General features: G+C 37.9%; 2 protein-coding genes across 2 annotated transcripts; both read left to right on the forward strand.

Moving 5' to 3' along the window:
- Positions 1-1,508: 1,508 nt before the first annotated feature.
- On the forward strand, positions 1,509-5,015 carry LOC140157925 (uncharacterized). The gene is made up of 2 exons (XM_072181173.1): positions 1,509-2,905; positions 4,764-5,015. The coding sequence occupies exons 1-2, from the start codon at positions 1,533-1,535 to the stop codon at positions 4,831-4,833; spliced, it is 1,443 nt and encodes a 480-aa protein (XP_072037274.1). The 5' UTR covers positions 1,509-1,532; the 3' UTR covers positions 4,834-5,015.
- A 4,685-nt stretch (positions 5,016-9,700) lies between these two features.
- On the forward strand, positions 9,701-25,494 carry LOC140157282 (arylsulfatase-like). Its single transcript, XM_072180424.1, has 6 exons — positions 9,701-10,077; positions 11,239-11,388; positions 14,725-14,837; positions 16,191-16,419; positions 19,554-19,718; positions 24,257-25,494. Exons 1-6 carry the CDS (start codon positions 9,837-9,839, stop codon positions 24,892-24,894), a joined length of 1,536 nt encoding a protein of 511 aa, XP_072036525.1. The 5' UTR covers positions 9,701-9,836; the 3' UTR covers positions 24,895-25,494.
- The last annotated feature ends 1,598 nt before the right edge of the window (positions 25,495-27,092 follow it).

Consider the following 27,092-nt stretch of genomic DNA (forward strand, 5'->3'; position numbering starts at 1 on the left):
AATTGAATAATGAAGAAAACAAAGGTTATGACAGGAACAGAAACTATCCCAAAGATATATAGTACATGTAAAAGGGGTTGAAATCGTGCTGGTCGAGGACAACGCTTGGACAACGCTTCTCTCTTCGAGACAAAACACTCTTCAAGACTCTGAAATTCGAAGGAGTATTAAACCTGGGTGGCAAGCCTTTGGAAGATACAGCACCATCATGAAAGGCCATCTCCAAATATGCCTTAAATGAATTATGAAAGGTATACAACCAATGCATCTCTCCCAGCTATTTCATATGGAGCAGAATCATGGACATTAACCTCAAAAATGGAAAGAAAATTGGAAGCAGCCCAACACAACATGGCAAGAAGCATATTAAACATCACATACAAGGACAGAAAAACAAACAAATGGATCAGGGAGCAAACCCAAGTTCAAGACATCTTGGAAAATGGACCTGAGCCGGCCATATCAGCCGAAGACAAGACAATCGTTGGAGCTCAACACTCACACATTTGACACCTTATGGAAAGAAGCGAAATAGAGGACGCCAACTGAAGCGATGGGGGACGAGCTGCAACATTAATGGAGAGAAGTGGTATCAACAAGCGCAAAACAGAGTCGCATGGAGACATCATGCTGAGGCCTTCATCCTGCAGTGGATTGACAATGGCTGAAAAAGTGAAAGTAAGTACTCATAAAAGTGGTACCATTGTTTCAAACAAAAGGATTCCGCCATTAAATTGGTAACTGAACCGACAGCATATTAACGCTTCATCTGGCAGGTGATTGTCATTAAGGGATGAATAGAAAGTCATGTGTAAGCACACCACTTGAGAAAGTGGTACCATATTTCTCTCGTATCCCAATGGTGTGTTTGCGCGGGTCTCAAGCTTATAAGCCAGACGTTTGATTTCTGACCACATTTTCCGATTCAACAGAAGGCGCTCTGTACGTGAAGGCTACCTCACACGTTGGAGAGTCTGAACAATGTTCTGATTAAAAAGTATTCTGGGACATAATCTCTTTTTTCCGAAAACATTTATTATTTTTATCAAAAATGTGCAGCTTTAGCAAGACAGCTCAGTTATATCCTATCAGGTTTAACACAGTTATCATCATTTGTGTAGATTCACTGCGTATTTCACATTAATGGTGCACAGTCTGTTAATGACTCTGAAATTGATTTTTTTTCTTCATCATTTGATACATTGTGATATGCCTTTTAGCTTCAGGCGTATGCCGTCATAACAAAAGCGTGTTTGCGTGCTTTTAAAACATATGCTACGCAGAGCCCAAACGTAAAATGTTAACAAAGTACAAGTAAAAGGTTGGTAGCAACAAACAAAAGAGAAAATACCATATGTTACTAGTATTTTCAAAACAATTTGGTACACAAAAAAATATTGTTAAAACAAAATGCAATTTTATTTTATATATTCCAAATTGGTTTCCATGTTGACAACCTTTTATAAGTGCTAAGCATCCAATACTTATTTTACTATTCTAAAGCAAAATCTGTGTCAAGATTTCTTGTGAAGATGACATCATTGAGTGAAACTTCATCACCTCTGCCTTCAGACTCGCGGCAGGTCGTGGATAAAGACCTAAGAGCAGATGACGCCGACCCAATACCAGCCTACGAACCCATTCCAGATTTTCAAAACGTCACTAACTTGTGGAAATCTCTCGCTTGGCCATGTCTTGTATACGGTTATGGCACCGCTTTTTCCCTTCTGAGTTTATACACTTTATACACAACATTGGCGCTTGTTCTTTCCCAGAGATATCGACAAAAGAATCGGTCATTTATTCTCGCTATTAATTTCCAAATTATACTGTTAGGATTGAGTCGAGCATTGTGTTTCTTTGTGGATCCATATAACGTCAGCAACATCTATCCACCTCTTGTGTATAGCATCATATTCAACATTGGTTTTCCGTGTCTGACATCTGCGTTTGGGTTGGTTAATTGGGTGATACTAGAAGTGAGTAAGATTCGGATGATGAGTACTACCAGGATTCGGAGTGTCCGCTTTCTTGTGACAGTGATAATGATGCATTACGTTGTAGTCATGGGCGTGGCAGTGATAACTAACCTAGTCGAACATGTCCAGTTGCTCGTCACTTTATGCGAAGGCTTCTTCGTAGTATGGGGATTCATTCTCAGCTTCGGATTCTTTGTTGGCGCATACAAGCTACACAAATTGGAGAAAACAAGTCATAAGGTATTGTATGGAACCACGTGCCGTAGTTCTACCATGTCTACTGAATATGCTGAAACATCAAAGGTGTCTTCATTGTCACGACCAACTACACCTGGAGATGGTTCGATGACACCATGTCGTAGGTCTACCAAAACTTCCATAGTGTCTTCATTGCCGCGAACAACTGCATCTGGAGATGTAAAAGACAATTCTTCTAGCATCTTTGTCATTGCCACAGGATCTGTAACATTGGATGATTGCAACGAGAAAGAAACACAGTTGACTCTGACTACAGATAATGTCGCAAGCACAGCTGAACCTTGTCAATCAAGACGATCTTCGCAATCCAGTTTCCAATCAAAGGAACACGCCACCGAGTCGGACAACCAGAATTCGGACTCTAATCCAAACCATAAACCCAGATTGCTGAGTCTGTTTCCTCGAAGGAAGTCTATATCTGATGACGCTATCTGTGGGCATCCAAGACAAATGAAATTACAAGCTATGGCCAAAGAGACTACAAGGCGTCATTGTAAACGTAGCGCCATCGGGAAAGTTCTCAAGATTTCTGCCATAACAGCTTCGTTAGGGATAGCAGCAAGTGGAATCAACCTCTACAGTATTCTTATTGTCCATATTCAACGCACACGGATGGGTAACAATAGGCCAGGACTCTGGGAGTGGTATGTCTATCAGCTACTTTCCAGGTATGTCGAATATTGCTCCCTGTGTGATACTCTAAGGTGTTGCCTAGCTTTGGACAATCCCCAGGTACAATAATCATAGAGTTGTCGAGAAAGTAGTATACCTTAAGGTACGATTTCTCGTCACTTGGCTAGTGGTCAGGCTTCCTAAGCCAGCAGACTAGCCATACCAGTGTGGATCCATTTTATTGATTTATCTATCTAGGTGATGTACGATGTAAAATTGTAAGCACTGGTATATAGGAGTAATTGGGATTTAAAGCCTCGTGACTTAGGAAGCCTGGCCACTAGCCATTCTTCGAGAAACCGGCCCTAGAGTCTTTCAGCTTCATTCAATTGAACGATCTCTGGCTTCCATTAGTGATGACAATCCTGTGGTATATAGACAATCCATCCAGCATATGCATGCTTGCGGTCCATTCTTATGATGTGTCCTCTACTCTGGAATCTTCATTGTACCTCCGTCATCACTGTTCATGACAATTCCCCTGATGTCGTTCCCACCGTTCAAAAACCTAATATTGTTTTAACGTTTCCGGAACAAGATAAATCATTCTGTTGGAACTCACTGTGGCTTTTGAAACGGACATTGAGAAGTCACACATTGTGCTTCCCTCTAGGCGACATTGCTGACGATGGCTACAACTGCAGTTGTATTCCTTTTGAGGTTGGTTCAAGAAGCGAATATCACAAGATCGAATAAGACTAGCCTTCCTCCGCCTCCTGCATGTAGCCAAGTCGCAAATCAAGAAACTAAAATTGTTAAGTTGATTTCATCTCAAATGAGCAATTGATTCATGTGCAGAGGGTTCTCCATGGTATACGGGTATGTCACACAGTTTGGGGTACCTTTTCAGCGATTTTGGTATATCGATAGGGGAGGCACACCGACATCGCCCGGTTAATAATTACACTATACAGCAATAGACACTGAAATGAATACACGGGATCGATACACGTGGATGTGCTATAAATCTTTGGATACCGGGTTTGAAAATGATGAATATCTCCCGTAAATGATTTCGTATAAAGAAACCAGATGTGGTTTCTTGCACTTGAATATATATTTTTAACAGATATGATAGTCGTTAGTTTGCGCTTTGAGATACTAGCTTGCGTCTTGAGTCCAAAACTGACAATAATTTTGATTTATATGTGCCGAATTATATAGCGCAGTGTATAGGCCAATCGTGAAGGTAGTTTAAAACCATATGACCTATGGTGTACCATGCTCGACTAACACACAGCGAGGACAGTAACCGGGCTAATCGGGGCTATTGTCAGTAGCCTTAGTCAGATGTCCTTCGGCCCATGATGCCACACAAAACTATTAAACAGGTCGATATAAAATGGCTATGTGTGGCGGTGGATTCAACCTACCATGGCGATTTCTGCCATGAAGATATCGGGGCGATGACACTGTGGGAGGGAGGCGTAGTGGAGGCCAATGCGCCGTAAAAATGGCCAAATAAGAGCAAATTGTGGTGCTCTTTGGGTGTTTTTTGTGAAAAATTGGTATGCTGATGGGCAGTAAAAACAGCAAATAGTAGTTATTGCATAGAAAGTCAGCATCCGAAAGTCTGCGTGGCACATCCCCGTACAAAATTTTCTGAGACCCCCCCCCCGGATCTTAATCGTTTTTGTCCATTCCATTGCAAAGAAAAATTCAAGTTCATATGCGGTTTTAATTTTGTAAGTGTGCACAAATTAGTTTGCTTAAATTGCATAGTAAAGAAAATTACTCACTATATAAAATGCAAAGATACTCACTCACTCACGTGTTGTAATAAAATTAACGATTTTCCTTTTGTATTGAAGTTATTTATTTTCTTCTTCTTTTTGTCTTTAACTTTTATTTCAGATTTATTGAACTGGTCATGGGTTGCACGATGGCTTATTTTACAACTACACCGAAACTTAGACCTCGTTGAAAGTTATAAAACTGAGCGATACCGTGTAGACTCTATATACCTTTATTGTATGGTCGAAAGAGCCATACTTTAGTTTTAAATTGCAACTTTTGTTCGCACGTTTGACGGGTTGTCTAGGCACTGTGTAGATTGACAGTTGCAGTGTATATAATATGTATGCTAATGAAGGAATATTTTCAATAAAAATAATTTATGCATTCAGAAAAGGAGAAATTTAACGAAAAAGAATAACAATTGAGGGAATTTTGTTTTTGTTTGTTGTCGCCTGCACTATGTTCAGGGAGAGACTTAATAATCACTATGTTGTGTGGGGGTGTGTGGGTGGGGGTGTGTGTGGGGGATATTCGTGCATTTGCTGTACTATTGGTGATTTTCTTTTACTTTTTGTTAACTGGAATAATTATTTTGTCTTGTCTGGTAGTCATGGATGTCAGAACGTATTGTAAAATACTCATTAAATGAATTAGGTAGCTCATGTATGGAATTCTTGTACATAAATACACCGAGTTCAAGAGAATACATATCTTCTATATTTAAAATGTTGTATTTGGCAAATAAAGGTCAGGTATGACTTCTATAATGACTGTTAGAAATTGTTCTTATTACTCATTTTTTGGAGTTTGGTCAGTTTACATGTATTCCCCCAGATTAGAATTCCATAATTGAGGTACGGCAAAATAAAGTACAATAAAGAGTATGTTCTATTCGATCAGGAATAAATTGTTTTAATTTGTTCATGATACCTATATTTCTCGAGTTTTGGAAATGCAGTCAATATGACATTTCCAGGTGAGGTTTTCATCTATTATGACACCTAAAAATTTGGTATGTTTCACTCGGTCCAAAAGTGTGTTGTCTATGACCATGATGACGATGTTTAAATCTTGCTAACTGATGTCATATGAGGCGTTCCTAATAACTATAATTTGTTTTGCTTGCATTAACTGATAACTTGTTTGCTCTAAACCAATTGCTTACTTCATTCAATTCAGCATTCACGACATTTATTTAATTCTCAATATTTTCATGGGAGTAAAGGATATTGGTATCATCAGCAAATAGTATAAAATCCAGAATGTTAGAGGTACTAGTGATATCATTAACATATAATATAAAAAATAGTGGACCTAATATTGATCCCTGCGGGATCCACATAAAATATGTTTAAATTGTGAGTCACACGTGTTGTAGGATACCTATTGCTTTCTATTACCTAGATAATTTGTAAACCATTCCAATACCACCCCACGAAATCCATAATGCTCTAATTTATGAAGAAGTATTTTATGTTCAATTGTGTCAAACGCTTTTGATAAGTCTAAGAAAATTCCAATAGTTGTTTTATTTTTCTTCCCACTGCTGTAATATAGCCATATAGGTAGAGTGATTGGATCGAAATCCAAATTGTTTGTCATTAAGGATTTCGTGAGTATCTTTATAGTTAACACATTTATCAAAATAATACAAGTCTTTCTAAAATCTTTGAAAAACATGGGAAAAGTGACACTGGTCTATAATTGGCAAATTCATTACTAATCAGCTGCATTGTCTAATATAACTCCTTTATCATGTTCATAAAATATCGTCATCAATGCGTAGAGCAAGTGAAAACGTGAAATTCTTTATTTCTTATTGTTTAACATCTTTAATTCTACTTGATTTTACAAATGTGTAAGGTTATGCTAATTTGATCACGGCTTATTACCAAATAACATTTAAATCCGGCCTACTATATTGACGGTTATATTGATATGTTATTGGGCACTATGTATATATCACGATGATATTGTAATAATAATTCAAAGAGTGCAAAACAGCAGATAGCACCTGTTTTATTGTTTTGTTTTGTGTGTGGGGGTATGGGGGGGTGGCGGGGGTGTTTTTATTTTGGTGTAGTTTTTTTGTTTGTTTGTTTGTTTTTTGGTGGTATTTTCCCCTTTTTTTGATTTGTTTGTTTTTGCTTTTTGGGTTTTTTTTACCAACGGAATCTCTGATCGCGCAAGGAGTACTAAATTTAAAAGTTTACCAAAACGCCCGAGATTATCCACTCTGATTTCGCGATCAGAGTGGATAATCTCATAATCTGAGACTGAGGAAAAACAGTGCATACTCCTGCGACTACCCTGGATGAATTCTCCCCTTTTAAATATCTACAATAGATTCCTATACAAGATTATTGACAATCAAGTGAAATGGTGGCTATGAGTGGCATCACAAACGAGTCAAAATAAGCATGTAAACCTCGTTTCGAATGGCATATCGCTAACCTCCATTCATAACCTCATTAATATAGGCAGGTCTATCCCAGGAAAAAACTAACACCTTTTCCTACCAGAACCATACTTGGCACATATGTTGCTTGGGTACAAAACCCCATTAAAATAACATGTTTTCACATCTTTATGTGAATCAAATTAATGCCACCATTTCGACTAAAATGAATCCAGATATAAGCAAAATATACAAACTAATTAATTTCAGTCAATGTATATCACTTGACCTTGAAATATTTAAAATGGCTGCCATTAGCATCGTAAAGGTTAAAAATCATTGAAAATATAATGCTTTGACATCTTTATGTGATGTAAATAACACCATTTTCGCCTTAACAATGTATAAGCAGTATATACAAGCAGATTAACTTCAGTCAATGTCTCATCACTTGACATTGAAATATTCCAAATGGCTGCCATTTGCACTGTTTCAGTTAAAAATCATTGAAAAAATAATGTTTTGACATCTTTATGTGGAGTAAATGATACAATTTTCGCCTAAAATGTATAAGCAAAATATTCAAACAGATTAACTTCAGTCAATGTCTAATGGTAAGAATATTTCCATGAGGTAAAATTTGGACTGTTCCATTTGCCGAGTTGAATGAAACAGTTCATATTCTTTCCATTGAACTCATAAAAACAGTTAATATTTGTTTTGTATAGCTTATATAATAGTTCCCTTTCTTGCACTTAATTTTATAAATCATCAGGAAAACAAAATAAATCAAAACATATCTAAATGTATATTTAATTTAGACGCAACACCCGCACCTATAATTGCCGAGTCGAGGTGGACACCTCGCGCTATATGCTCGCGTTTGTCAGCGTTGCTAGGTAACTCTGCGTCAGTGCAATGGAAAAACGACTATTGCACTCGCGTGGAGTGCAATAGTCCTTTTGTAACTGGCTGCTAAAAATAGCAGAAATAATCAATAGTAATTGGCCAATCAAATGACAAGAAACTTTCTATGAGTTCTAATGGATTATGCACTTCAAAATTTTACAGTCAAATAAAACACTCATACAGTATTCATAAAATCTTCTTCAGAAATAATATTGGTAATCTCCATAATGACACACCCCATAAATTATGCTTAATTTTGACCCTTTTTACTTTTAAAAATATTTAAATGTATTTGTTTCAATACAATTTCAATACAATTTTTAATGTTTAAATGTATTTCTTTGTTAGCATGTTAAAAATATGCCAGATATTGTTGTGATGTGCCCTGAGTAATTTAATTTGATTATTTATCTTTGTTTACATTTTGGGGGGGAATTCCCCTCTCAAATTGAGCAAAACAAATTGAATCATATCTAATTTGGAATATTTGGAAACCCCCCTGAGATTGTAAAGTGAAGATGACATCATACATGGGATTCCCTTCAGGAAGTGATGTCGTGGGATTCCCCTCAGGAAGTATAATGTCATGTGAAAGGTTAATGATATAATTAAGACTTGGGAATGTCCCAGATTGTAGCATAGTGTGAAGGTAGTAATTGGCTATTAATATAATGGGTTTTTTTTTTCAGTGCTTGTTATATAGGAAAATGTAAATATGATTCTTCACAGTTTAGTGTTGTTTTGGGCTAGTAATAGTGTGCTTACAGTCCATTTACCTTCAAAGAAAGGAAATTTCGAAACCAGAAATATTTGATGTAGTCAATGTACTACTGCCTGCCAGTGTTGTCGGAGAAGATCTAGAATACGTCAAAGAACGTACTTCTTCCAAGAAAGGAATATATAATCTTCTGTCGACTTGCTGAAGTCTGGTTTATCATAAACAACACATGTCAATATAAGTGGGAACAACTGCATCGCAGTCCTGCTTCCTGAAGATATTGTGTGAAAGGTGGAAATAGCAGCATTTTTTGGAGAAAGCAGCGCAAGGAGGTAAGTGTTTGGAGAAAGCAACGCCATTTTTGTGTTAGGATTTTATTCGCAAGGATATTTATCAATGCAAGTGTACAATGGTCTTCGCTGATTTTCGCAGGACAAGTGAATAAGGATATTTACATCAGCCGTCCAGAACATTGCAAGAACTCTTTGCTACCATCAAGAAGAAGAATGCTGGCTAAGTATAGTACTGATTAGTTTAAAGAATTATACTTGATTATTTTTGTATGTGCATTTGTTGTCATATATTGTACCAATCATATCTTACTTTCAATTAAAGACTTAAATTTTGTTACCTTAATCAAACAATGTATTTGTGTTGTGCATTCGTGTGAATTTGGGTAAAAGGTGATTTTGGCCTTGAGTCAGTACGACTCGTAACAAAATATGTAGGCTAATGAGTAAGAATGTGGGTAAAAGGTGATTTTGGTCTTGAGTCAGTACGACTCGTAACAAAATATGTAGGGTAAAGAGTAAGAATGTGGGTAAAGGTGATTTTGGTCTTGAGTCAGTACGACTCGTAACAAAATATGTAGGCCAATGAGTAAGAATGTGGGTAAAAGGTGATTTTGGTCTTGAGTCAGTACGACTCGTAACCAAATATGTAGGGTAAAGAGTAAGCATTTTCTTTTCGGAAAATTTATTGACCCGCGATATACATGATATATATGATATTGACACTAGAGGTTGCTAACAAACGGCATTGTTCGTGATCATCTAGTATAGCCAAAACTACAGATTTCAAGTGAAAACAGAATCACATAATATCATCGATATAGTCACCACGCGTGCCGTATAGGCATATATTTGATTGAAATACAATCGCTATCATGGCAATCCGGTGCACAAACTTAATCCTGCTTACAATAATTGCAAATATTTCGACTGCTTTGAGACCCAACATGATCATTTTCATTGCTGATGATGTAGGCTATGGGGATCTGAAGTCTTATGGACATCCGACTCAGGAATGGGGTCCAATCGATGATCTGGCTGAAGAGGGAATGAAGTTTACTTCTTTGTACTCGACCAATTCTGTATGCTCACCGAGTAGAGCGGCATTGCTTACAGGTATGTACTACAATGCTATACAAAATAGGTTAGAATGAAAAATAGAACGTGCACCTTGTAATGACCATATTTTCGTTATTTTTAGAGTGATGAAATGGCGCTTTCTTTAGTGTCAAGTCTAAACATTACCCTCACCCCCAATACCTCCCCCTCCCCACCAATCAATGTTGGGTACTACTGAGGGCACATGAACAGGATTCAACATTGATTGGGGGGAACGGGGGCTCATTTGCAATACCGTACTAATTTCATTCCAACCCTTTTGTCCAGGGTTTTAGGTCAATTATGCTGTCCTTTCCGGATTGACGCTTGAGTATAGCTATCTACTACTAGCTACTATTGATAAAGTAGTTATCTATTAATGTGTCCTGATGAAGTAGCCAGCTTCATACAGCTGATGGGTGTTGATTATGTAGTGAATATAGTTTACTGTAAGTGAATCTTTTTTTCTCAGGAATACAGGCGCAAAAATAAGATACATAGTTTGGCCCGCCCGCCACTACTCTACAGAAATCAATCAGGATTTATAGGTTGTTCACCCCCCCCCCCCCACCCCCTTCCTTTTTAGGAGCGATGCATCCTGCAGCGGCAAGTTCAAAATTCGTTCACGAGAACAATATTATGTTGGCTTATTATACGTTACTAAACATCTCAAAAAAAGTAACTAACCCCCCTTAAATAATGACCATTATTCAAAAAGGGGCGATTGTATTACAAATCTGTAAAATGCGTTGGAAGCAGAATTTATTTCTGCACATCATGACACCTCATTTGTAGCAATTGCCTAAATATTGACGTCACATCGTACATTTAAATCAATGTAACCCAAGATTTGAAAGTTGCAACAGGTTCTATTGACTTTGTATTCAGTACAATGGAAGAAAATCTGTTAAATGATATCTGACTGTTTTTGTATATTGTAGGCAAGTGCAACTTTCAAATCTGTACCTCACTACATTAAATTGACCGGTATTTTATTATTTTCTGGGCTATTGTATCAAATAAGGTGTCAAAATGCCCAGAAATACATTCTGCTTCCAACGCATTTGACAGATTTGTAATACAGTAGCCCCTTTTGAATTTTGGCCATTGTTTAAGGGGTAGTTACTTTTTTTTAAGTGTTTATATATTTCAAATGTTCGTTTTCGGATCTTATCTTAGGCAGACTACCAATTCGAATTGGAGTATACGGAAAAAATATGGTCTTCCCAGCTCAATCACCGAATGGGCTTCCTAAGGATGAAATAACTATGCCTGAAATTTTACGTGACGTGGGTTATGCTACAGGAATGGTTGGAAAGTGGCATCTAGGTAAGACAGATACACCCCAACACACTTCTACCCCACACACACCCCTACCCACTTAACCATCCTATCTCACACATATGCACCCACTCCATGCATGTTAACAAAACAAATAAAGGACGGAAAAAATGAAATATCTTATTACCATTATGCTTTATACTTACACCCTCATGCATAAACCGTAAGTCCACTTGGCCCCTCAACATGTATACACTAAAGTTGCGTATAGTTTCGTATAGTTTGGTGATGTTTTATAATGCTTTGTACATGTTCTGGGGCCAAAACAAATCTTTCACAACCTTTCATGATATTTTCACCCTGGAACATGTATTAAACATTATAAAACCCTAAGAAACTACAGCCTGTCTCAAAAAAAATTGTGCAAGTGAAAAGCGCCCTCTCCGCAATTAGAAAATACCGTTGTGACATAATGCTTACATCTACGTCAAGGGCGTAGTCTTAGCTCTCAAATGCCGTTTGTTCTGTTCAATTTGCTTATTTTAATCTCGAGATATGTTTATTTAAAGACGAAAGGGTAAAATCACAATTGTGCCACTTTTACTAGGGAAGAGGGCTTTACATGTAACAGTGATAGCATCAAGTTTATCAAGAGTTACTTCGTGAAATCAAAAGAATGCATCAATTCCACAATACAACATTTTGTTGACTGTTTTAACTGTTTTATCATGATGCAGGAATGATGATTCTCTTTTTCCGCTTAAAAGAGATTAAAAGATAAATTAATATTTCACATTCTGCTGTAAAAATTAAATACATGTGCATGTCAATGATTTTATCATGGTAAATACTGTTCTCTTAGTCACTTAAGACATGTTAAAAGACAAACAAATATTGCGCACTTATACATGTTATAGGTTAATGAACGCGTATTACTTGTTGGAAGAGATATTAGACAAAATAATACACGCGTGCTGATGCTGATGCGTCTAATGCATGTGCCCCGAAAGGGGGAGTGCATTAGACACATCAACATCAGCTATCATTGATTTCCCTAGTAAAAGTGGCACAATTGTGATTTTACCCTTTCGTTGTTAAATAAACATATCTCGAAATTGGAACAAGCAAATTGAACAGAACAAACGGCATTTGAGAGCTAAGACAGCGCCCGTGACGTTGATGTAAGCATTATATCACAACGGTATTTTCTAATTGCCAAAGAGGGCGCTTTTCACTTGGACAATTTTTTTTGAGACAGGCTGTATACGTAACTTTAGTGTATACATGTTGAGGGGCCAAGTGGACTTACGATCTTCTTGCGCTCAGGTCTTCAAATTTTAAATATGTCAAAATTTAAACAAGCCGCCAATACATGTCCTGTTAAGCCATGATTAAATATCTGTACTTTTAAGGGCTGGGGTATGAGCGACCTTCAAGTTCCGGTATCTGGAGAGGGGAAGCAATGAGTTACCCCAAATCACAGCGGCAGGTAGTGACTGGGCCGCCGAGTGCTAATATATATTTATTTTGGAAGGTTCGTGTTTGTTTTAAATTTTGGGGCGTTTTTCCAAAATTTGATATTTTTGGTCATATTTCAAAAAAAGCGACATGCCAAAGACAACTCTTTGGGCACATAGTTTGTTATTGTTATTGCAGTTCTTTTCCACATACCTACGTTAACATTCGATTGGGTGATTTACTAATATTATATATTTTATGACTGCAATTTGGCGTTTTCAATGCGTTTTACACGTATCATGAAATTAACGCAAATATCTAGTCACGCTGCTTTTAGAATTTTACCTGATCGTCGGCTTTTGCAGGCAACAGAATGCAGATTGGCTCACGATAGATGTCGTATTCCTCTATGTGGTTCACTCATTGATAAAATGAGTTTGCATTCCTTGTAACAACACACACATTGCCGTCTGGAAACCGGGTCTGGTACTGATTTTGGGACAGCCAATAGACTTCAGCGCCGTATCAAATCTCATAAAACCACACGACTGACGACTATGTGTTTATGTTTCCCGCACGAAAGCTTGTGTCTACATCTATTACTATACTTCTTTGGAAACGTTGACCTTTGACCATTCTTTGTATAACGCCCTGATATGACCTTGATATGTTCGCTTGATTGGGTACGTTATAGCATCCATTTCATTGAGGTGTTAGGACTTGGTCAGTATAATACTTGCAGGGATACAATAGTTTAACATGGTGTGTGAGCATGGTGAAAGACTCATTATTGATTAGGCGCGGACATATTAAAGGCACAGGTCCTTTGCGTGTATAGCAGAAAATTATAATAGAATGTGTGAATAGAATGTTTGAATTTTGCAACTAAAATACTAACTGCATTCTGCATTATGTATTTATTTAGGCCTATGCCTATTTATTTATTTACTGACTTATTTATTTATTTTATTTAGTTGGTATATTAGTTAGTAGGCCTAGTTAGTAATATTCCATGATAGGCCTACGTCGGTTTATTATTGATTGTTGATAACTTGACAACTTGATTGATTGATCGATTGATAGTCATTTCACATTATATTCCTAGTTTATAGGCCAATTTGAATAACATCGTACATTAGATAAATAGACCTATCAGTATTGATTTATTCTATTCAGCAATATCAAGGATTACTATCAAACTTCTCATAGCTGATTGCCAGTTGGCTCAGTGGTAACGCAGTAGGTTTTACAACACCGAGGTCCCGGGTTCGATTCCCACCTCTGCCTATTTTTTGCAAGGCTGAGAAAAAAAATGAAATTTCTGGACTGCAAACTTATTTGGCGCGCGATCTGAGCTGGTCCTTTTCTGGTGGCTGTGTCTGTTACAGGCACACTCCCTCTGCATTCAAACCAGGTTCACGCTCATTAGACCTCCCTTAAAGCTCTGATTTTATTTGTTGAAATTGGTTGAGAATTAAAGAAACGGTGATCAACTCTGAGAGATCAACTTAATGAAGAAGCTGAATTAAAAGTTGCACTTTTGTGTTCTACTCAATGAAAGCACAATGCTAGTTTTAACGTGGTAATCAATGAAAGCACTGTGCTAGTTCTCTTGTTCGCGAACGCGTTGTGTACAAGCTTGTACAAATCAATAGACTGTACTACAGGGTGTCCCCCAAAAAGAGGCCCCTCATTGCGCCCTCTTTTTCTCCTATTTCTGAAAAGTTGATCAAATATATTTTGGTATGTAAAGAAACCTTGAGTTGTTAGCGTTAATAAACTAAAACAATTATATCAATCGGCTCACAACTTTTGAAGATATGCTCTTTTTAATAATAAAATGCGATCTGACATGAATCATTGAAGAATGAAGTTTCCTTTTATGCAAAAGTGAACTACAATTCATCTTTTCCTACTCTTCAATAGGTATCAATGATTATACCCCTATGAGTGGTGTACATCTTCCTCACTACCATGGCTTTGATTGGGTGGGAACTAATCTACCCTTATCTAATGCTTGGGCATGTGATGAGACCAAGGTAAGAGATTGTATGGTACAAATCAAATGGGGAATTCACTAGGCTGTGGGCAGGCCGTACACAGGATTTTTTTTTTTTTGGGTGGGTGGGTGCTGATTTTGAAAAAGTGGACTTTTTTCAAAGGAGGGGGTGCGATTTTGTGAAAAGTGGACTTTCTTCCCCACATTTTGACTTTTTTTGACCAAAAAAGCGTAAAAACCGGATTTTTTTTGCTCGCTACGTTCGCAAATTCTGAAATTTTGGGACTTTTTATAACTTTTGCGTACGGGCCTGGCTGTGGGTAATGTTAACTCAATGCATTCAATGCATACACAGAAGTTCTTTTATATCTTCGTGGGAGCACGTGTGGCCGAGTGGATAAGGCGCCCGACTCATAATCCATAGGTTGCGAGTTCGAGCCCCGCTCGTGCCAACGTATTGTGTCCTTGGGCAAGGCACTTTATCCTCATTGCCTACTGGGGGATGGGGTTGGGTTGGATTGGATGTTTGTATAGTTGTTTGTTTCAATGTTGCAATATTGACGCTGATTAAGCTGCTGCCTGCAAATTGCATTGTGTCTGTTTAGGTGTGTTTAATGTACAATAATAGCAATTTGACATGTGGGTCACCATTAGAGTTTGAAATAAAACCTTCCTTTAAACCTTTCTTTATTGAAATCGAATTGAAATGAATTTTGGGCGATTTTCATTTCAATGCATTGGAATTGAATTGGAATCGAAATGAGTGGGCTTGGGCATGAATTGAATTGAATTGGAATTGAAACCATCATGAGCAATGAAGAATTGAATTGGATTGGAATTGAAATCATGTTGAGTGATGAAGAATGAAGTGGAATTGAAATGAAATGATTGCCTGTGGGTCTTGGTCTTAGCTCAAGGGCGAGAGTACACGAATGCCAAAAGTCATCTCAAATAAGCCGGGCAAACAAGTTGCCTTTTGGAGGTCCACTCTGGTGGAAATAACCCATTTCCTACACCTAGGTCTCCCTTCAATATGTCCGAGTCTATATGTTCTCTATGCCCCATCCAGCTAACCCAGCCCGTATCTCCTCGGACCCGCAGGCCGGAGAAGACATTTTTAGGGCATTTGCGGAATAGATTCTTCCCACCAAAACGTCCGAGTTCAAAAGCTACTGGACTAATCCTAGCAATGCACCATCCAACAATTGGGTAGGCCTATGTAGTGCAATTTAGTACAGATACAACACTTTACAACACGAGGAGAACGACGGGACGGGTCGGGACATGGAATGAGGTCCGATTTTAGGATAAAAAGCCGAAGAAACAGCCTTCAAGAATGATAACCAATTACCAATCTAGTCTTACATACTTTAGTTTGTATTCTTTGTTTCAGAAACACATGGATGCTCCAAACCCATTCAATTGTTTCATGTATAACAATGAAACCATCATTCAGCAACCATTCTCCCATCAATATTTAACCAAGACGTTTGTGGTCGAGGCCAGTACATTCATAAAACAACAGACAGAAAAGGACGAACCATTCTTTCTCTACATGTCATTTGTGCATAATCACGTAGCCATGTTTATAGGGAAAGACGCCAAATTTACGTCAAATAGAGGTAAGGTAATAGGTTGTGCAATGTGTGGATCCACCCACCCAACACACCCACACATTTCAAATTGCCTACCGTATCCTACCCTTTCGACCCATATGAAAAGGTTTGACAACAAAAACGATTCTCTTATAAATGCATCTACGCACAGTTTCCACCTCGATACAACCGACTACACACACCTTTCCAGCACAGCAAGTCTAGCCTAGTACGTGTTATACTACCCGGTTGAGTGCATATCATCATAAGAACTGTGTGATATCCAGTGGAAATAGGCCTCTGTGATTGGTTTTTGTCGAAACCTCAAGTGTTCCCTTCATCCAATCAGATTTTTTTTATATCAAACGAAAGCTAAAAACACTTTCCCCCATTTAATTAGGTCAACACATAACGCAATTCAATGTTATAGCAAGGCGAATGTGGCAAATCTGTTGAAAACTATATCCAAGCACATATTTGACCAAAAGGTAGGTTTTAAAAGTCAACACCTCAAGTGTTCCTAGCAATATTTTTCGTCATTTAATGAAAGAGCACACTAGTATATTGGCCATACACTAGCCCCATTTTAAAGGGCAGGTCTATTGCAAAAACAAGTTTATCTCTATTCGAAGAGAATAATTATTACATTACAAGTTGACACTCGTTGCAATTTTTTTATGGGTGGGTAAAGTTCAGCCTCGTACGTGTTCTTCCCCCGTTTGAAGCGTACATGTTCTTCCCCCGTTTGGCTGATGACGTAAGTAAATGAAGTGGACACTGCACCATGCTCTCATCATACAATCACAATCACTTTGACAAGTTTGACATAGCAACAATGAGTTGTACTATTATTTACCATAACAATGCTGCATAACAATATGCAGACTATTGTTCTCATTTGGGGAACAAAGCGTCACACAGTATTGTTACTATGCGTTTGCTTTGTAATATTTTATCCAACTGAAACTAGCATTTTTTTCTGTGAACAACAACAGTATACGTTCTGTGCATTGAGAATGTTTATAGTCCCTTCTCGCAGAGCAGGCACAGTCATTTCATGACGTCAATTTTTTTCTAGGACAAATCTGTCTCGTTCGAAGGAACTCATCGCTTAAGTTGGTTTTTGCGGAATATCAATTTTAAACGTCTTATTTTCTCAAAAAAAGAGTCATTTTCACTGTCCTCATAATATTACCTTGCCAATGATATGATGTTGTCCGAGCAATATACCTGACCTTTAATATGAGCAATGGCTAATTCTCTTTAAATTGCAAATCTTGTGCAAAAAGTAACACCCAAAAAAGCACCCAAATTTGCCCTTATTGGGCGCTTTTAAGGACATTTTTTGCCCAAATGCGCACAATGGTTTCCACTGAAAATCCACCCATCGATATACCAAAATAACAGAAAAGGAAAACGGTGGCGCGTACCCGTATACCTTCAACCATGAAGACCCCCTCCCCGGCCTTCGACGTGCTAACATTTTGGAACCAAAATTTCAAACCTTAAATTACCTAATTAGGGTTTTGATGTGAGCCCGTCCAATGCTCTGCAGGGTCTATTGTTCTATTGTTTCCGATTAGAGCGCTGACATATTGGAAAATGTTGCCAATCAATATTCATGAGAGTGTACATTCAACGTCCAGTTTGCGAAATTGGGTGAGTTGTGTTTGGTAGGTGTGAAATACATCTGACTGGGCGTTTTAATTACGCAACGAATAAAGAAATTGACATCGTCGAATGGCTGCCCAGTGCTGTTATGTGTTTAGTTATTATAATAGGCCTAATAATTATTATTAAATGTAGTCATCATTCCTATCTTTTCCCTTCTCTGTACTTATTCTTTCCTAGGCCTACATGTTATCACTCCCTCGCTCTCATTGTCCCCTCTCACCCTCCCTCTCTCATTCCCATCATTTTCCTTATATTTCTATTTATCTACTTGTCTTTATTATATCTTTTTATTTCTCCTTCCTCCAGCCCTCTCTCATTCTCCATATCCCCTCCTCCCCCTCCTCCTCCCTCCCAAGACTTCTCACAGAGGTGAATCTGCCCCCCCCAACCCCCTCCCCTCTTTGGGTACGCCACCATTTCTATACCAATCTCCTTCTTAAAATAAAATTAAATGGAAATTTCTTAAAAACAACCTTTATAGGCCTATACTTATACTTACATGTATACGTATAGCGATTACCATTATAGTGTAATATATGGCATTCTTCATACATTCTAATGTGTAATCGATCACCAAGAGCATTCAATTTATTTAAATTAAACACCTATCAGGTGGGTGGTAAAGATGATTGCATCGACAGCTGAAGCCTCCTCATAGTCTTCAGACCCACACAAGCACACATTTGGGATATGTGAGTACAATGGTACCACTTTACACATGACTGCCCTTACACATGACTGTAGTGTGGTCACTTATTGATACTCGCCTGTTGTGTAGAGCGTGAATATGATGCCGGATTTAAGACAAAATTAATGGAGGAACCCCTTTATTAGAAACAATGGTACCACTTTTATGAATAGCCTGTCGCAACTTCTAATCGGCATCAAACGAACAAAAGATTATATAATCTATTGCGACTCTATTTCTATTTAAAAGCTCTTTGAGCCCGTCTATATAGCATTTTTGCATATTTTATAAACCATTATACTGTGCGTAATTTTAAAAGCTTGTTGTAATGGTAATGTTACTTGTCTAGTGTTTACATTTGGCCATAAACATGATCAGGGCCGGATTTACCTTTTTTGGGGGCCCTGGGCCAGGCCAAAATTTGGAGGCCCCAAACGCACCATGAGGAAGGCATATCTGCACTTAATTGGCAAAGTATCCAAATTGAAGTTGAATTTTGCTATCCAATAGGCCAGTGCGCGTGAAGCGCGCAAAATTGTGCACTTCTTGCATAATATTTTGGCCCAAAACTGGTGTTTTTCGGCTTAAATGGAAGATATGCACACTGCACAGGACAATTTTGGGGGCCCCCAAAATTTGGGGGCCCTGGACCCGGGCCCATCTGGCCCTATGGTAAATCCGGCCCTGACATGATGAAATATAGTGCGGGGAAGGGAGCGGACGAGGACCACTTCTCCTATTATAGAAATGAACAAATATAAATAGGTTTTATTGTACCAAATATCTTTTCACGTTTTAGGTATATATGGAGCTGGTATTCGTGAGTTAAGCTGGGGTGTGGGAGAAATAATGAAGGAAATCCAATCATTGGGGATTGATAACAACACGCTGGTTTTCTTTACATCCGACAATGGAGGACATATTGAGCTGTGTAATGAAGGAGGCAACAATGGAATACTCAAGGGTACGATATCTTAAAAATAGAAAATATAAAAACACATCCACCATACTCTAATGCAATGGGTAATGATCAGTCGTTTACACGCCCAATATTAACACTAATATGTGACCGTCCACGGCGAATGAGCCTTAAATTCCTCCCCGGTCAATTTTGTTTTATTTCATGTTTAAAAAATAAACATCATAAACTTAAAATGGTATATCATATGACTTCAAACGATATCCAGAAGCGGAGTTATGGTTAGTTAAACTTTGCTCCTTCAACAAAATTATAGCTTTTTTCGTTTCTATGTATGTCTCTTTTTCCACATTGCTGGCAATAAATATCAAACAGTCATAAGTGGCGGTCATTTCAAATCATCCCCAAGTCAACGAGGTTTAAGAAGGTTCTCTCATTGTTAATTGTTGGTTATGCATACCTGTACAAATAACCCACCACTTGAAAAGGATTTAGCAAAAGCAAACAAAGACCAGAGCTATTAAAAGTTCTATAGCCATCTAAGGTAGAAGCTTATTATCCACTTCAATAATAGGATTATTGATTGGTGTTGTGACTGTCAAAATAAGACAGATGTCGCCCAAGCTTAAGTGACCGATGAATACGACCTTCGTACACATTTTACACCATAACTCAGAATACAATTTAGGGAATTTACGGCTCGTTTGTGCTGCCGGGTCACATATTTGGCTTCTGTGCAGACATATTTAAAATTGCGGGAGATGAAAATAGTTTGGGTGTATTTTGATGATGATCATGGATGTGAAAATCGACGCTTGGTCAAGATGAAAGTATTGGAAAATAAATTCCCGGGATTAAATTGCCTTACAATAATAGTTATTGCTTGACCTAATGGTGCGAAAAGCTCATCTAGAACATTTGTGACCGTCCACCACAAACCAGCCGTAAAGTCGGCCCCGGTCAATTTTGTTTTATTTCGTGTTTAGAAAATATATATCCATACTTTGATATATCATAAGCTTTAAAATGGTATATCATTTGACTTCAAACGATATCCAGAAGCAGGGTTATGGTTTGTAGAACTTTGCTTCTTAAAAAAATGGTACCTTTAATATTTCGGTTCTACATGTGTCTCTTTTTCCACATTGCTGGTAATAAATATCAAACAGTCATAATTGGCGGTCATTTCATCCCAGACAACATACACATATTGGCCCAATATTGGAAAGCCATTGGCAATCTTGGCATTGGTATTTTCTTGGGAAGCAATATTGGTTTTCCATTGGCAGCTTGGCATTGGTAAAATCTTGGCAAGAAGTATTGGACTAATATTGGTTTTCCATTGGCATTATTAGCATTGGCTTTGCATTGGCAAAATATATTGGATCAATATTGGTTTTCCATTGGCAACTTGGCATTGGTGTAATCTTGGCGAGAAATATTGGGTTAATATTGGTTTTCAATTGGCAATTTTTACATTGGCATCATGTTGGCAGCCAATATAGGTTAAACGCTATTTAACACCACGGATTATATATTTTAAAGAAAATATACAAGAATTTTCGGCACTTTCACTTCTAAGACCATAATTTTAAAGATAATTTCTAAAGTACGTGCATAGATGAACTCCTGGATGGGGCAGCATTAATTAGCATGAGGCCGAATTGATATGTAAATAGCGTATTGTTATTTAAATTTGTGCCCAGACGTATTGAGGGCGACAGTCATGTTATCCAGACGGAGAATGGCTGCATATGCCGGGCATGTCAATTTGCTGAGTGGAGGCTGATAATCACCTTTCTGTATAGGTAATAAGCTAGTATATTTCGTGTACCAGTTGGTTATAATAAAAAAATAGTATCATATAAAAAATATTAAATGTATAAACTTTGAAATTTACATGAATTTGAAGAGCAGAGCTTCGAAATCTAGCTAAGTCAGGTGATGTGAAATTATGCTGCGTGACCTCCTCTGCGTGGCAGAATTATATTCATGGTGAATTTAACAGATATCATGGGCAGCCAATCACGATTTATCAGCATTAAAAATATATGTTAATTAACAAAGATAAATAATAAAGCGTACAAATGGCAATTAACTAGTAAACAAGCCTGAAATCTTAAAATGTTGCGATGTGATTTCCCGAACACATGATATGCCAACATGTGACCACTATTCAGATTTACCGTAAATATTTGGAATATTGATGCACGGCTTGCACATACACTGTGCATTTCTTTATCTCCGTATAAAATCAATAATTCATGCTGGGAGCCAAGTAACATTCTGTCTGCTTAGTGCAGAGTGGTATTTTATTTTACTTGAGAGCATAATAGAAATACATAAGACGAATAAGCCGCCATGATGGAAGGTCAGGTCGGGTATCAAAGATTATTATAACTTAAATACTACTTGTATTTCACACCTTGCCTCTGTCACATATTTCCTTCATATTATTGACAGCAAGTCCTAATTTTGACTTTGCTATTGCAACATGTCATTTCATATCAAATTAGTAGACTTTCTTTGAAAAAACATATCACTGGTGCCTGATGGGAATACCCGTCCGCCATTTCATTAAACTGGACCGTTTTCGCCTGGTTTGTGCCCAGATGTATTGGGGGCGCGCTATACTCTCGTTGAACTGGCAAAGTTCGCAAAACTAACAACGTTGTTATGTGCCAATATCAATTAATGATCCAAGGGGTCGAACATGAATTATTCATAACGGATCGATAACTGGCCTCACTTTCTAGCTAGTAAACCAGCGGAATTTTTCATAGGTTTTGCGTTGCTAATAGAACAACCGTGAATTTAGTGTCACCCCCTTGGTACGTGTCACCATGCTATCAAATACTCTTGATGGCTATGAACCACACGGTGATGAGTCGTAGTGTTCCTCTCTTACCGCGAAGATATTGGGCCAATCCAGGGCCCATGAGCAAATAATCTTGGTACAATATTGGCATACAACCAACAGAAAACAATATTGGTTAGACATTGGCCCAGAACTGATTTCGATATTGAGCCATGAGTGGCCCAATATTGGTCAATTTAAATATTGCCAATATTGGGCCAATCCAGGGCCCATGGGCAAAACATCTTGGTACAATATTGTATCTAATAATGGGCCAGTAAAATTTTAATATTGGACCAATCCCGGCCCAAGATTGTAATGCTGTCTGGGATATCATCCCCAAGTCAACGATGTTCAGGAATGTCCTCTCATTGTTAATTGTTGGTTATACATACTTATAGACAAAATACAATGCTTTGTAACCCACCACTTGAACAGGATTTAGCCAAATCAAACAAAGACTAAAGCTATTTAAGAATTCTATAGACATAGGTAGAAGCTTATTATCCTCTTCAACAATAGGATTATTGATTGGGTTAAAAAGTGTTTGACTTGCACTACCAAAATGAGATACATGTAGCACCAACTTGAGGTACCTATAAATACGACCGTCTTGCACATTTACACGGTAACGCAGAATACAATTTGCTGATTTTACGGCTCATTCGTGGCGTCCGGTCACATTCTGTCACTCTAGTTATACAGGACTTCTTTCCTGGAGTGGATGTTCAGGTCATATCATGTGAGAAAATGAAATGTTTGAGGGCATTAAACCTCGACCACTTCGTGGAGCTATAGATGAGTTGACTTCTGACGTCAATGCCTGACAGTATGCGCACGCATCATCACAATTTCCATTGTTTTTTTGCCTGGCAGAATGCGCGCGCATCATATTTTGTTCAGGGCTCGTGTTTTTAAAACTCCCGCCACATCACAATAAGGCTATTGAACAGTGTAGTGGTTGCCTGGAATTCACTGAAGCATATCGATATACCAGTCCATTGCCTTTGTTGATAAACATTGAGGTCAGCTCATCTATATTCAGCATTATTATTATCACACTCGCGTAAAAATCCAATCCAATGGTGGCTAGGAAGGCGATGCGATGTCGACCCTGGAAGCAGGGATCGATACGAAGGGATAGGCATCCTAGACTGCTGCCCTCTGTTGAAATATGTACCGTATCCTAGGTCTAGACAATAGGCGGATTAGCGGCCATTTTGTCTTCGACATGATTTTATTCACGTGTCCTTATACTTTAGTACACAAATATATAAGTTAACAGGTTTACAATATTAAAATTATATTTTGAATAATCAATTATATTCTGTAGTAAATCGATCAAATGACGGTGATTGTTCAGGTATTATATGCTTGATAAAATTTAAGTGTCTGACCAGCTAGTATTCTCCTCCGCCGTCAGTGTGATTCCAGACATTCCACGTACCGTGTTGCGAAGGTGGAGGAGACTAAAGCTGTATTAACGGAAACGGAAGGGGATAAAAATGATGTAGCCTTAGTCGAACAATAGCGTGACGTAGTTTCCGGCATTGTTCCTATGCACTTTCACCCTCCTGCTGGAAGTCAAAAATTGGACTAGCAAGAGCAACCGTTGGCGGCGCATTGTATTGTTATTAGCGAGAATTGTATAGCAAACAACAGGTGCACTGCCAGAATTGTATAGTTATCTCAATTTTAACACACCCTTTTGTTATTATTGTTATAGGTGGAAAAGCCAATTACTATGAAGGCGGAATACGCGTTCCAGGTATTCTAAGGTGGCCGGGACAAATTTCTGCAGGTACAATAAACTCCAACATTGTGAGCCAATTGGACATTTTCACTACGTTCGTGAATCTGGCGGGAGGAGAGACGCCATCAGATCGGGTGATTGACGGTAGAGATATTACCCAGCAGATACTTGGCGCAATGAAACTAAAAAATGAAAGCAAAACTAAAAAACGCATCTTATTTTTCTACTGCAACGATATGTTGTTTGCCGTTCGATATGGCTCTTACAAAGTTCATTTTTACACCATGCCTGTTAAAAGCAAAGAGGAATATGCTGACGCATGTGGAGAAGGCGGATTTCCAAACAAGTTGTATGTTAATTGCTTGAATTGCCCTAGTGATTGTGTTATAAAACATGATCCTCCTTTGATATTCAATGTTGATGCCGATCCCGGCGAGGGATATCAACTAGATCCTGCATTACATAAGCTACTTTTACTGGAAGTAAAACATTTTCTCGCGGAACACAATTCAACTTTGATTAAAGGAGAAGACCTGCTCTCTGCCCTTAATCAACCATCGCAACCTTGCTGTGACAGTTCGAAGCCCTCGTGTTCGTGTAACTATCCCTGAAATATCGAATACATTGACTGTAACGTTTATGTCATTGTTGTATGCCAATCCGCATTAGCTGCGTAGTAAAACGAGAGGCAATTGTTGATGAAAAATAAGAAACGTCTATTAAAAAAAAAGCATTATAATATCCGCACCTGAAAAAATGAGCTGATACCTGGCTTACTGCATGTGGCCAGGGAACCTCTATTATTATCGGGAATTGCCTGTCACACATGATCGCACACAAGGTCGTAGGCAATTGGTGGGACCTCATCTGCCCAGAACATATTGACCCAGGTCAGCATACCGCCATATCCTTCCCGAAATGCTTAGTAGCCAAGTCCGTAGAAGAGTGGATCCACACACTATGTACACAGATATACATTTGGCCACATTTTATTATACGATTAATACGAATTTATTAAACATGGTAACAAATATTCTCTAGCAAATCGGTTATACGGTGGAACTGGTAGGCATATTATAAATTCGGGATATTAAATATCTTCCTGACCAGCCAGATCTGCGCATGGTCAAAGACGAGGATAGACGAGTATCAGACCGACGCAAACTGGCTTAGTCTCCACATCAGCCAGTTTGGTTCCGCCCCTCCACAAGGGTTGAAAAATTGTGATCTATAATCCCCGACATTGCTCTTATGAACTGACATCCACCTGATGTGGCATGATGGTTTGATAGGCTTTACATTGTGTCAATTGTTGTCATGTTAGAAAATTCATTTCAAAATGTGTCATATTTGGAATATCCCCTATACATCACTCTATATGTCAATTATGAAATAAGTTCCATTATGATAGGCATGTAGGCCTATATAAGGTATCGAAGAATTCCTAATAAACTTATCCATGTAGAACGCTTGTTGGGTGTTGATTTAAAGATATTTTGTGTTAATTTTGTACGTTACTTATTTAATAATATACTATACTTAATGTGTATATGTCGGACCCCTCTCCTCACCCCACACACGATGTACTCTCCATTCCAGAAAAATACAGCACTAGTTTTTTGGATTAAAAAAAAATTATCCTGTTTTGCCAAATGAAACATAGCTAAATCCTAATCCTTTAGTTAGTCCTAACAGAAAACTTGTTCAAAATCCTTTCGGGTGCGATCCTCTGCTTTTGGTGCGAGAGGTCTCGGGTTCAATCCCCGCAGGACCAAAGCTCTCCGCGTAGTTCATGCCTAGATAATGCTCGACATAAAAAAAATCGGAAATCTTCAATTTGAGAGCTCATTTTGGACAATTCCATGATTTTACATAATATTTAATCACATTTCAAGCTTTTTTTCCAGTAACATAATTGGCAACTGGAATTCCAGTCGTTTTCAGAAACCAAACATGGAAATCCAGACATTTCTTTTTTGTTGAAAAGTTACTCCTCTATAGGGGGTGTGTACTTATTTTCTGTAATAGCCCATTTCAAATGGCATACCGGTATTTAAACCTCCGACTTCAATTTTTTTAACCTCACAATGAGACTTGCGACCAATTAATGTCTTTCTGTTGCAATTATGTCCAGATCGAACTGCAGTCAAAAACGACATTACCCAATTGCAAAGGTTAATTTATGTTGCCAAGTCTGTTTCAAATGGTTGTTCCATATACATAAGATACTTAATCTTAAAGATCATCTTTCAGAGTATTTGGTGAAAAAATACTAAATTTAAATTCAGGCTGTGTCAAAATGATTGGTACCTAATTTTTTGATGTTTATTGAAAAGCCTGCCTCTTCCAAATGCAATATTGGATAGTTTGAAGTTGACTTGCTATACAATTAATTTACAAATTATTTGGATCTTATGTTGAGTCGGATAAGTCAGAGTCAGACTCATCCATTATCAATGAAAACTGATGGGTACCAATCATTTTGATTATAGCTTGTATTAAAGCCAAGTACATCACATCACTTATAGAGAGTTTTTGCCCACACCACTGCAAGTTGGAATTTTCACATGGAATTTAGGATCATGAACATGACGCGACGTAAAACAAGTGGAAATTTACGTGGCTTATTATAACTGATGTAATAACTTTTAAAAACAACTATCTAAAAATATTAAGGGAAGTGGTATGAACGTTTGGACAGTATTTATTGTGGGACATTGGAGCACATCAGACATATCGAATTGTATTTTGAATACGAAGAATGTCCTTCTCATATCAAATAATTTTGATTTTTGTAGCTTGGAGGAAA

This window comes from Amphiura filiformis, chromosome 7 (genome assembly GCF_039555335.1).
Source record: "Amphiura filiformis chromosome 7, Afil_fr2py, whole genome shotgun sequence".
Taxonomy (NCBI): Eukaryota; Metazoa; Echinodermata; class Ophiuroidea; order Amphilepidida; family Amphiuridae; genus Amphiura; species Amphiura filiformis.

Coding starts and splice junctions, on each gene's coding strand:
- LOC140157925 (XM_072181173.1), top strand. CDS start 1,533: ATGACATCATTGAGTGAAACTTCATCACCTCTGCCTTCAGACTCGCGG. Junction 2,906..4,763: donor GTCTATCAGCTACTTTCCAG/GTATGTCGAATA, acceptor CTTTTATTTCAG/ATTTATTGAACTGGTCATGG.
- LOC140157282 (XM_072180424.1), top strand. CDS start 9,837: ATGGCAATCCGGTGCACAAACTTAATCCTGCTTACAATAATTGCAAAT. Junction 14,838..16,190: donor GGGCATGTGATGAGACCAAG/GTAAGAGATTGT, acceptor TCTTTGTTTCAG/AAACACATGGATGCTCCAAA. Junction 19,719..24,256: donor CAACAATGGAATACTCAAGG/GTACGATATCTT, acceptor TTATTGTTATAG/GTGGAAAAGCCAATTACTAT.